This window comes from Juglans regia, chromosome 7 (assembly GCF_001411555.2).
Source record: "Juglans regia cultivar Chandler chromosome 7, Walnut 2.0, whole genome shotgun sequence".
Taxonomy (NCBI): domain Eukaryota; kingdom Viridiplantae; phylum Streptophyta; class Magnoliopsida; order Fagales; family Juglandaceae; genus Juglans; species Juglans regia.
Genome location: NC_049907.1, coordinates 9515993 through 9529087, shown reverse-complemented (window position 1 = coordinate 9529087; position 13095 = coordinate 9515993). Strand labels below are relative to the sequence as shown.

Below are 13095 nucleotides of genomic sequence, written 5' to 3'. Positions count from 1 at the left end.
TTTTTATCGATTATTTATTTTTTTGGCAATATTCCTTCAATTTTTCAGATTGAAAAAGCTAAAATAATGTACAAAGAGATAGAGAAGGGGAATTTCACAGTGGAGCATTGTTGGTGTCAATTGAGACACCAACCCAAATGGCAGCAACACATGAACATGCTGAATACAATGAGAAAACCACCCGATAAACGTCCAGCCAATGAGCAGTCTTTTGAAGTTCCCGATGACGTTGTGGAGGAGAATGTTGAGAGGCCTCCAGGCAAAAAACTTGAGAAGAATAACTTAAGGAAGCGGAAGGCTCAGGAAGCATGTGATGTTGACTTCAACGGTGCGCTAGAAAAAATGACCGCTGATAGGCGACTGTTCATGGGAGAGAGGAGAGCATGGGTGACGAAGGCTGATGAAGTGAGAAGTGCACAACTAGAACTTGATAAGAGGAAGTTCGAGGCGGAGATCATGAGTAAGGATCTTTCTAATATGACCGTCATGCAACAAGCCTATTTCCTGAATATTCAGAAGAAAATTTATGAGGACTCTTTAAATAATTCCGAAGGTACATTCGACACATCTCCATCCATACCTCATGGAGGTGTGTAACTGTTGGTTCATTTACAACCCAAAATTCCAGTATTTAGTGGCTGGGCAGCCACATGTATATCCAAAACATGTGGCTGGGCAGCCACTAGTACAACTGAATGTTAGTTTTGTTTTAAATAGATGACTGGACAGTTAGTTGATATGGACAGCCAGCAGTATCTTGAATGTTTTTGTGGATTAGAGACTTTATTTTGTTGAGGTTGGACAGCCACTTGAAATTGGCTCATGTTAGTTGATGTTGTTGTGGATTAGAGACTTTATTTTGTTGATATGGACAGCCAGCAGTCTCTTGGCTCATGTTAGTTTATTTTGTTGTATTTAGGGAATTTATAAACTTGATATGGACAGCCAGCAGTCTCTTGGCTCATGTTAGTTTATTTTGTTGTATTTAGGGAATTTATAAACTTGATATGGACAGCCAGCAGTATCTTGAATGTTAGTTGATGTTGTTGATGTTAGAGAATTTATTCTTGTTGATATGGACAGCCAGCAGTATCTTGAATGTTAGTTGATGTTGTTGATGTTAGAGAATTTATTCTTGTTGATATGGACAGCCAGCAGTCTCTTGGCTCATGTTAGTTTATTTTGTTGTATTTAGGGAATTTATTTTGTTGATATGGACAGCCAGCAGTATCTTGAATGTTAGTTGATTTTGTTGATTTTGGAGAATTTATTTTGTTGATATGGACAGCCAGCAGTATCTTGAATGTTAGTTGATGTTGTTGATTTTGGAGAATTTATTTTGTTGATATGGACATTCTAGATGTCATGAATTTACAATGGCAAGATGGTCAAGTGAGTTTATATCCACAGTACTTCCCAACTAAATATCTCTCTGCTATTGATTTATCTATTAAAACTACAAGACAACCAAAACCCTGGTGAAATTGTCATGTTTTGATACTGAGATCAGTAATGGTCATGGATCTTTTGATTACTTTAGGTAGGACCAATATGATTCAGGAACCATTTGATTAATGACATAGGTATTTGACGATTCATTCAATTTCTTTCTCAGATTACTCTCCAAAATACCCCAAATGTTTTTTCAGGTTCCTCACAAATCTGATACACTTGTACTAGTTCACATGAATCACAGTTGATATAGTTCAGCGAGTTGGAATTAAGACATCAGGGGACCAACTATTATACAACAACTTGAAAGTGTCAGTCTGGCCGAAAGGCAGGTAAATGAGAAAAAACGATAAATTCAATGTCTCATTTGCACAGAAACAGCTTTTAACACCCAAATAAACAATGCAGAATTCATTTTTAAAATGATAAAATAAACAATGCAACAATGATAAAATTAAAAATAAACAATGCAACTACAAAATGATTGCATTGTCTTTTATATATTTTTTTTAAGCATGAATATGAATTTGCAATATTCCAAATGACATTCATATTCCAAAAAGCTTTAAAACAATATTCCAATAAAAAGCTTTAAAATAATAAACAACGACACATCATAACTAATAAACTTATTTAATAATCATAAACAACAACAGTGAACTCCATGCATATTCTACGGGTACTCGACAATAAACGGCAATAAACTTCATAACTCGTAAATTATGAGCGGCCATGCAAATTCCATAAATGCTCGATAAGGTCAGCTTGGAGTTGAGAATGAGTGCCTCTATCTCTGATTCGATGATGTTGCGCAATGAATTCCATGAATTCAGGTATATTATCGCGTGAAATTGGCTCATGTGGAGTATCATCATTGGATTCGTAAATAAACTGGTCAGCCCCGAGATATTGATGACGCTCATCTTCAACGATCATATTGTGCAAGATAATGCATGTGTATATAATGTCTTTTAGAACTCGGGGCTGAAAATACCTAGCAGGTCCACGCACAATTGCAAATCTAGCTTGGAGTACTCCGAAGGCTCGCTCCACATCTTTCCTTGCAGACTCCTGACAAGCAGCAAAATGTTTTTTCTTTTTTCCATGTGGAGCAGGAATTGTCTTCACTAATGTTGCCCATGAAGGATATATACCATCAGCAAGATAATATCCCATTGTGTATTCGTGACCATTGATTGTGTAGTTGCACGGAGGAGCATGACCTTCGGCCAACGTGGCAAAAACAGAAGATCGATCGAGTACATTGATGTCATTATGAGACCCAGGCAAACCAAAAAAAGCATGCCATATCCAAAGATCATAAGATGCAACAGCCTCCAAAATAATAGTTGGTTCATTTACGTGACCAGAGTACATACCTTTCCAAGCACTAGGACAGTTCTTCCATTTCCAGTGCATGCAATCAATGCTACCCAACATTCCTGGAAACCCACGGTTTTGTCCGACTTCTAGTAACCTCGCTATATCACTATTGGTTGGAGACCTCAAGTACTCACCCCCAAAAATTGACACGATCGCCTTTACAAATTTCTTCATACTCAACCGTGCGGTGCTTTCTCCAATTCTTACATACTCGTCCATAAGATCTGCCGTAACCCCATATGCAAGCATCCTAATTGCTGCAGTTATCTTTTGAAGGGAGGACAATCCAAGTCTCCCACTAGCGTCTCTTTTTTGGACAAAATAATCATCGTGAGCTTCAACTGCAGAATGTATGCGTAAAAAAAGATTACGATGCATTCGAAACCTCCTCCTAAATACGTTTGGCGGATATATTGACGGCTCAGCAAAGTAATCATTCCAAAGGCGCTCATGACCTTCCAATGGATTACGTCGGATGAACATACGAGGTTGAGAATTACGACGACGTGAAGCAGATGCTCCCTCGACTGCATGTTGTTGTCTATGTAGGGCCATTGCTTGTATCATATACTCCTCGTGATCAAAATAATCTTCATCTTCTATATGATCAATACTCTCAAAGGGATCCATAGGGAATTGGGAGAATTGTGTATTTGATGGAATGAAAGAAGAAATATTGGTTTTTGATGAGTGGGAAGTAATGAGAGGATGGATCTATTTATACAGCTTAATCAGAGACTATTAGTTGTAACTAAAAAAATTGGTAAAAGAAGAATGGTTGGCACCATCTACTTGTTGGGTAGAAGAATGGTTGTTAAAATGTGTTTGTTAGATAATTAGGTTGAGAAAAAAAATTAATACAATTAATAATAATTTAAGTATCAAATTAAATTATTAATTAACATATATTAGTGTAATTATAAAATTTATTATAAAAAATAATATTATTAAAAAAATAATATTATATTATTATTTTGATGAATCTAATGGCTAATCCAATGTGGAGTTATGGATAAGGAGATTTTAGATATATGAAAAACATGTACTTTTCATCAAATTTTGAAGATGAATTTGATGAATCCAATGCCAGTGCTCTTAGAAGTCAATGTGCAAAGCAAAGTCATTATTTTATTGACTAAGACTTGATTTACGAGAGATTTTAATTTCAAATTTCCCTACCAAATCAAATCCTTGTCATATTTAATTAAATTTGAGGGTCTGCACATGGACTTCTAAATAGAGTTTTTCTTATTATATTAGATTCAGCTGATATAAATCCACGCTATAAGACTCAAGGCATTGAAAAAGAAGGAAAAATAAAGTCAGCGACACTTATTCTAGGAATAAATATAATTTAAAGACAACGTATATCACCAATCAGAGTGGCGCAGCGGAAGCGTGGTGGGCCCATAACCCACAGGTCCCAGGATCGAAACCTGGCTCTGATATCTTAAGAGTTGCTTCCGTGAGCCTTTTCTGCGTCTATTTTGACCCTGCAGTTCGATACTTAATTCCTTCGTTTTGCTTTGCCCTTTTTGTTTCACAACCAGAAAAAAGATGTCAATTCATATCCACGTTCCCGGGGCCAGGCATTCCATTAAAAACATAGGTTTTCCCGATACATTATCATAGTATGAGAAATTACAGTTTTGTCTATGCTTTCATTCCTTCAACGTAGTACTTAACTGGTACGGGGATGTTCTAAACTCTCTACAACTTGAAGCTAGTTATGTAACATTTCAACTAAGCTTCCAACTGAAAAGGTGAAGAAAGAACAAAAGAACCATGTATATTATCGTCCGCATGCTCTTGAAACTTCGTACCATTCATCCCAAACCGCTCCTCCTAAAGATGGAGTTGGTCACTGCAGAAACTCGATGGCACAACCGAGAGCTGCAATCGCCCCGTCCATTCCTCCCCCGGCTTCAAAGTGATAGGTTTCTCGATTGCTGCCCCATCCACACAAAGCATCTGTTTGTATTCCTCGTCACCAAAATCTACCATGGATTTTGATTTCTTCTCCCATGGATTCCACACTACTGTTATAAGAAAAGAAATTGATCAATAGACAGAAGGTCAAACACCATAAAAAAAATCAAGCATCATAATGAGGAGAACGTTAACCATTCTAGATGTTTGATAGCATCGTGCATGCATGGGAATCGAGTTCGTCCACTCATACCCAAGTAAACATGTATATAGTCCTAAAATCATTTCCCTTTATTACGTAGTTTGTCTTAAAATACTCAGGAATTTGCACCTGATGTTTCTACTTCTGCAAATGTATGACAGCTTACCAGCATCTGGCAGTCCTTCCTTTCTTATCAAGTATGTCCGCTTTTTTTCATGATCAAGGACGGCGATTACATTAGGAGAACCAAGATAAACTCGATCCACCTGCTAGGAAAGAATATGCTCAATGATTAAATGCAGAGTAATGTTATTATACTCCTTAATTTATATCACTCACTTTGCCATCTTGATGTGGTAACACAATATGGTGCCACATGGCTTATTAAAAAAATTAAAAATGCAAACATAAAAAGGTAGAGGAAATCTAGAATTTTAGTCTCTCTTTTTGTGTTTTCGGACACCATTTTGTTTTGAATATATATTTTTAAATTCTTTTTAATTTTTTTAGTAAGCCACATGACAACCCCACATCAAGAGGACAAAGTGAGTGGCATAAATTAGGGAGCATAGTAGCATTACTCTTAAATGTAACACTAAAAGTCACTTAAAGTAAAGGCCACGTGACATGACCGAATACCATTTAAAATAAGATTGCTAAGGAGTTATATCCCAGGAATATTTCTATAATTTCCCTGGAAATTTTTTATCTGTCGATAATTTAAAAGAAGATTGATAACGCCGCATGAATATATCAATATCAACCATCGATTTTATTTACTTTTGTTGGTCTGAGAAAAGAAGTTATCGCTGTGTAGTCAATTTTAAACTGTCACTAACCACACCTTTATTTTCATTCGAAGTTTCAGGGGAGAAGCACACACATGCACATTGAGTTTGACGAGGGAAGTACTGGTGCAATTTTGATGCCTTGTGGAAGAAACTAACATCTTGATTAGGGATGTAAACCGGTCGGTCCGGACTGGAGAAACTGACCGGACCGGCCGGTTCGGTCCGGACCGGACCGGACCGACCAAATGCATGGTCGGTTTCGGTCCAATAAATAAGAAAGTTTCGGTCTTCGGTCCGGTCCCGGGTGGAGATTTCTCGGACCGAACCGGACCGGACCGACCGAATAAAAAATTAAAAAAAAATAAATAAATATTATATATATTATTTATATAATAATTATACAATTAACAATATAAAATTTTAAATATGTTATTAATAATTGTTAATATTCTATAAATTAACAATATTTTATATATATCTTAATCTAACTTATCAATATTAACAATATAAAATTTTAAATATGTTATTAACACTTGTTAATATTCTATGAATTAACTAATATATAATATCAATTAGTTAATTATATAGTAATTATATAAATTAATAATGTAATTTTCATTTAATTTATTATCATTGACCATAACAAATATTTTTTTATTGAGTTTATTACCTAATCCATATTAATAAGTCACTTAATTTAATTTAGTATTTTAAATAAATTTTTTTTATTAATTGATTTAAAAAAAATATATATGCCGGATTGAATGGACCGACCGGACCGGACCGATAACTACCGGTCCAGTCCGGTCCCTATGGGGTGTTCGGTCCGGTCCGGTGATGGACCGAACGGACCGGACTGACCGGTTTACACCCCTAATCTTGATACGATGTAGAAAAGACTTTTCAATTGTCCTGTTTTAGAAATTTCACTCCATTATCTAGATCTAGAGTTTCCCAGCATACAACTTCTAGCATGTTAAATTACTAATAAACACTGAAGGGAATTTACCTCAGCTTCAAAAGTTACGGCATCTCCTTGTTCAGTAAAACGTTCTCTTCGGCAAAGATTGTCCAGATAGTCAAGTGTCTCCAGACCTTCTATTCTTATTTCACTGTGGACAACATTTACGTTCATATGAGTGCATGTTACACATCCAAAACAAAGATATCCATACTACAGAAGCAGAAAATTTGTATTGCCTTTACTAGTAGATAGTCACAATCTGACCGAAAGGAAAAAAGATAGACACAATCTGGAGTAGCAAAATCATTCAGCACAATTGTAATTTACACTATATACGTAAAATGGAAAGCATGCTTTTCATTTTCTTTTTCATTTTTATTTTGTAATTGAAAAGTTGAAAAGGTAAATACTCAATACCTTATGTCAGAAACTGACAAGTATGTATGATAGGCAAACGAGAAACTAAACGGCTTTCCATTGACATTTCTAATCCGTGATATCAGCATCAGATCTGCATTTGTTGCTAGAGACACCCTAAGACGAAACTCAAAGCTGGAAAGGAATAGAAAAATAATAATAATATTCAGTTTGCATCACATCATCCCCTGATACAACAGATAAAGATGGTGAGCCTATGCTGTCATGTGCTCTGCAAAAGATGTGAGTGTAAATCTGTTAACCCTATTACCTCCCCCAGGATAGACAAAGAAATCCCAGGATCTCATCAGCCATGCAATCAAAAGAGGATTACAATTTTAAACCGAGAAATACTTTAGCCACAAAAGGATTATACAAAAGTAAACTCACAAACTGACGTGACTTGATATGATGCGTCAGATTGTAAAGTTATTTTTATTGTAAAATAGATCTAAATGATGTCATAAAACCATATCAGTTTGTAGGTTTAATTTTGTGTGGTCTCTGTGTCTGTAGTAGTTCTCTTTTAAACCAATCTCCACATTTTAACGACGACATAAATTTTAAAACTTGAGGTTTCCTCTCAATTTTTGCTAATATTTTATCTACCATTTCTTTTCAGGCTAACTAGTAGTGCCTCTCAGCTTCAGTAAAAATCAAGTCCATAATCATGCACACCAAAAAAGACCTCGTATTTAATCTATTCTATTTTCTATCCGCAACAAAATTGATGGTGTAAACTTAACTTGGTAAATATTACCACTAGCAATTTTCATTATTTTTTTAAGACGGGGGAACCACCCCATGGCAGAGCCCTTAGAACTCACCAATGGAACCTAAACCCCCAAGGAGACTAGCACAGCAACCCACAGCCATGACCTCCCACTTAAATCGCAATTTGATCCCAGGGGGAATCGAACCTTTGACACGGGGCTTATGCACACAAGTTTGCTCTTACCACTTGGGCTACCCACGGGTTGTAGCAATTTCCATTATTATAGCAGAGTCAAGCACATACCTATGGGGCCAGAACTTTAGGTCATCTTCCGATGGTTTAAGTAGTAGGTCAATGAAGGCTTTCCCTTGGGAATCATTTGGGTGCAAAGGCGGAGGATTATCATCAACCATCCAAATCTTGTTCCTCGCAAATCCATGTTGTTCTAGTGATCCGCAGTTTCCAAACTACAAAAAGATTAAAATGAGATGCATTCGTAAAGAGGACTTCAAAGTCAAGCTTGTAGACAAATATAATAAGTACCTGAGGGAAGCAAATGGGTATTCCTCCCCGCATAGCTTTTGGGGGCTTAAAAATGGCCTGCATTTTTATAGTATACAGAAATTAATTATCTTTGTATATCTAGCAGGTAAAATTTCTTTGTTCGATTGAAACAAAATATAATTATCTATATTAGTTCTATAAAGTTGGCGGAGTGTCTATGTCCATGACATCTCTGTGTAGCAGCAAATGCAATCAAATGTAAAAGCCAAAAATGAAATCAGTCTTACAACTGTATTTCATCAACCATCAAAAAGACAAGGTGAACTATCCGGGTATAATAACAAGTTGCTTGGTCAAAAAAAAAAAAGCAGTAGTTATTCAATGTATCAGAATCTTCCAATGGTCCTAGGTAAGCACCATCCAAATGTCCTTGAACAACAGACATTTAATTATGTCTATAGTTGCCACCATTACCTTCTTTTTTTTTTTTATAGGCAATTTTTAAGGAAAAACAGCCCTAGTAGTCGAGGGTTCAAGAACCACCAACCATTGATTCCAAGGTCCCTAAGGACCTGGGGTAGTGCCACTCAGCCAATAGGCCATTGGATAGTTGGCTCCATTACTCAAAAATGCAAACATTTAATTAGACAAATCTGACCATTGTCTTTCTTTTAAGCATTTAGAATAAACTAGTTGAGCATCCGCTCGTGGAGAATTGTTAACTGTTAATTATTTTTATATCTGATTGTGAAATTCTTTGAATGTCAATTCCTAATTGTAAATAAATTAGATATATAGGAAAGAAGACAAAGTGTTACATAAGGAAGAAAATGGTCCGTAGAATATTTATTGACATGAACTTTCAATTTTCTTTTTCAAGTTGTTTATTCTATTTATAATCTGATTGTGAAAAACTTTGAATGCTGTCTTCTTTGATTACTAATTGTAATAAATTGATATATAGGAAAGAAGGAAAAGTACACAAGGACGACAATGAAACATCGAATATTTATAAACTTTCCAATTATTTTAAGCTTAAATGACCAAATTTACGATCATCTAACGATGAATTAATGATGTGGCTTAACAAAAATGGAATCTTGCTTCGAAAACTATATATATTATAGATATGGTTAAACTTATCTATTTCAATCTAAAAGCACTATCAAATATATACCTGCTCAGTCAGTTACATAAATTACCAAAAATTAATATAATATTTATTGTTCTACAGTAGCATTTGTTTTGACAAAAATCTAGAATACTTTGAGTCGTACCAAATAAGCACATCATATTATTTTTTTAATTGAAACCCAACAATATTTACTTCATTTATAGGTCCAGAGATGAGTTAAGCCACGAGGCGAACAAGAATCATGGGACAACAATAAGATCAAAGAATTGGAGGACCACATGATATAAGAAGATAGGATTACACAACCCCACCTTACTACTTGTGAATAGGAGTTCTTCCCCATGCTCATTCCTCCAAGAAGTTACCTGTCCTCCATGCAAGCTTACCTATATCATCAACAGAAAAATCACTCAAAATCTCTATACCAGCACTTTCCCACAATTATTCAAAAGCTAATATGCCAAAGAGAATGAGTTTGTCTATTATGTATAGATTTGCAATTTAGTACACAATTCCCTGCTTCAACAGATTCATTCAGGAGTAGTAAACGAGGAGGTTCTTACCCGTGCTGAAGCTCCTTGAGGATTCCCAAGCACAGCCTGATCGATCCCATTCCAGTCCTTTGTAATTTCGACTGCTGCCTTATAATCCCAGATCGCTGCAGAATGCCCCATTTTTCAAAAACAGGCGAAAATGCTAATCTTCCCTCTCACAATAAGAATTTCTGACCACCCCCCAAACGACTTCTAAGCTAAAACTGCAACACTCCGTACATAAAAAATGGCTTTTAAAAGTTGAGCATCTGAACTTCGCCCCACACCAATGTTCTCATGACTCGAAGCAAAACCCAATTACACATTTAGATTCCTAATCTCTCGTTGTCACTTTCCCTCAGATCTAAAAAACCGAAATCCCCGACCACCCCAGGACGCGAATACCTAAGAAAAATGCCACTCAAACCTTACATACAAGTTCAGGAACTCTAAAACTGGAACATTTGGCCACCGAGTAGAAAACGATTTGGTCCACGAAAATAACGGAAAACCGTTCAATCAAATTTACTTCAAAATAGCTTTCTAAAAAAAATTACTTCAAAATTAAAAAGCCTTGACTTTTATGAAGATGCTTTCCCTTCAACTAAAATAACCCAATTCCAAGAAATTGCATTCCGACTTACGATATAACAACCCTATCAATAAAACCCTTAAAGAAATCTCTGTGGTATGTAAAATGTTCAAATCTGATAGAAAAGCAATGCCCACTCAATAACTTGGAGAAACAAAAAAATACTAACGATACATGGCCAAGCTTTTTGGAATGTTCAAGCAGCTTCTCCTGAGAATTTGTAAATCAGTGTTTGGTGACTGAAACTAGAACTTGAAGCAACCAAAACCAAAAACAAAATGAAGGGTCAGGACTAGGACGCAAGATTGTTGAAGGAGACGCAACTGAATAAAATAAAGAGAAAAACCCGTATAAAATGACAAGTAGCAAGAAGCAGTTTTGCTTTTATCTGACATTTGGAGAGATCTAGGACGTGGAGAAACGAGAAGTACATGAAAGTTGTACAAACAGTCAAATATTTTGAAGTTGGATTTAGACAACTTTTTTTCTTTTCTGGTGTTCTATTTCCCTTATAAAATGGGAAAATGATAAATGTAGGTGAGTTGGTGCAGAAAGTTGCGCAAGCGTAAAATGATACGGTGTGTTTCATTGTAGATGTGGTAGGCGTACACAACTTCCCTGTATAAAATGCGTCTTGCGAAGGAGAAGCCATCCATTCGACTCACCAACTTTCACAGAACAGCCTGCGGCGGAGTCAGACAATGAAGGCAGATCATGAAAGAGACAAAAAAAGAAAAAATAGAAAGGACAATTACACGACTCTCAAGATTTTAAATAGTTATCCTTCTTACATTTTTAAGTTTTGAATTAGATACGGGCCTTTTAAACTTTAAAAAATGTTCAAATATTTGCCTTCGAAAAAAATCAATTTCTTTTGGAAAAATATTATTAGGAACGTAATCGGTTCAGTCCAGTCGGTTTATGAGAAAATTTTTAAACCGAATCTAAAATTTCGGCCTACCATTTTTCGGCCCAAGATCGGACCGATTATGTCTAATGGCCAATTATCTATCAATTCGGTCCAATTAAGTCCGGGTCAGTGAAAAATAGGCCAATTATAAAAAAAGTCTAAAACTACCATTTAATGTGCATTTTCAGTCCAACTATACAAAAAATTTAAAATTAAAATTAAATGAGCTCTTTATATGAATTATGTAATTAATTTATTAAAAAAATATTTAATTAAAATTATATTTATGATATTGATAGTTACTAACTTATTACTAATTTGTAAAGGAATTATAATATTTAATCAATAATGACTTATATTAAAATCTTAACATTTTATATATAGTTAATGAAATATTATCATTATCCATAAAAACTTCATACTTACTTACAATTTAAGTATCTTACAAAAAGTTTTCCTGATTGCTTTAATTAGATGTAGTTACTAGAGTATGTATTATTGCATATAATATTATGATTATCATATAATATATTAGTTAATTAATAGCATGTTAGTTAATAGTGTATTTAACATTTTATATGATTAATAATAATAGATTAAATAAAAATTACATAATTAATTTATATAATTACTGTATAAAATAATATTTTAAAACAATATATACTATTCGGTTGGTCAGGTTCGGGGGGAAAAAGGCACACCCCTGAGAACAGACCGAAAATCAAAACCCTAAAATTGTATAGACTGAAACTAACCAATACCCTTATTGGTCCGATCCAGACCAACCGGAACCATTTGGTCCGGTTAGATTTTCCAGTCCTGACAGAAAAACTTATTGCCATAAAATTTAGGCTTTGTTTGGTTTTCAAAATCATCTCAACTCATCTCAACTCATCATTACAACTTTTTCAAATTCCAATACAAAATATAATAAATAATTCAACTTTTTCAAATTTCAAAATAATAATAATATTAAAAAATAATATTCTAACAATATTTTATCATCTCAACTCAACTCAACTCAATTCACTTCAACATCCAAACACTACCTTAGTTTGATGTTAATAAAATAAAAATTTACTGGACCTCATAAACTTAATATGAAAAACTAAACTAAAATATTCCAAATGTTTGGAAGCTAATTTAAGCATTATAATTAACAAAGTGATTATTAAGAATAAATTCAAATAATCATTGCTCTGGCTTCATTTGGATTCTAAACTCATCTCAACTCATTATTACAATTTTTTCAAATTTCAATACAAAATATAATAAATAATTCAATTTTTTTAAATTCTAAAATAATAATAATATTAAAAAATAATATTTTAACAATATTTTATCATCTCAACTCAACTCAATTCAACATCTAAACACAGCATTTCGGTGAAAATAATTTTTTATTTTTTTTAATCCATCGTCTTCACATATATATAACTTTTGAAACAAAAGCTTTGCTTTCATTGACTCGCGAACACATTGAATTTAGAGATAAGATGAAATAATTTTAGATGAAATATGAAAGTTAAAAAAATATTATTATTATTTTAGAATTTGAAAAAATTGAA

At 34.3% G+C, this 13095-nt stretch overlaps 2 protein-coding genes and 1 non-coding gene across 4 annotated transcripts; 1 reads left to right on the top strand and 2 right to left on the bottom strand.

The window, feature by feature from the left end:
* Positions 1-2172: 2172 nt before the first annotated feature.
* LOC108998374 lies at positions 2173-3465 on the bottom strand. Its single transcript, XM_035691405.1, has one exon. It carries the CDS (start codon positions 3463-3465, stop codon positions 2173-2175), a length of 1293 nt encoding a protein of 430 aa, XP_035547298.1.
* A 746-nt stretch (positions 3466-4211) lies between these two features.
* TRNAM-CAU lies at positions 4212-4283 on the top strand. The gene has a single exon. It is a non-coding gene; the product is annotated as a tRNA-Met (tRNA).
* Positions 4284-4399: 116 nt separating this feature from the next.
* On the bottom strand, positions 4400-11121 carry LOC108996475 (putative glucose-6-phosphate 1-epimerase). 2 transcript variants are annotated; one of them, XM_018972409.2, is made up of 8 exons: positions 10056-11121; positions 9804-9878; positions 8397-8453; positions 8157-8320; positions 7139-7273; positions 6767-6869; positions 5133-5235; positions 4400-4874 (listed from the first exon to the last, which is right to left on the bottom strand). In XM_018972409.2, the coding sequence occupies exons 1-8, from the start codon at positions 10164-10166 to the stop codon at positions 4681-4683; spliced, it is 942 nt and encodes a 313-aa protein (XP_018827954.1). In that variant the 5' UTR covers positions 10167-11121; the 3' UTR covers positions 4400-4680. The 2 variants fall into 2 exon arrangements, with proteins under 2 accessions (XP_018827954.1, XP_018827955.1); XM_018972410.2 differs by having other exon boundaries at positions 5133-5232; positions 10056-11119.
* Positions 11122-13095: the final 1974 nt, after the last annotated feature.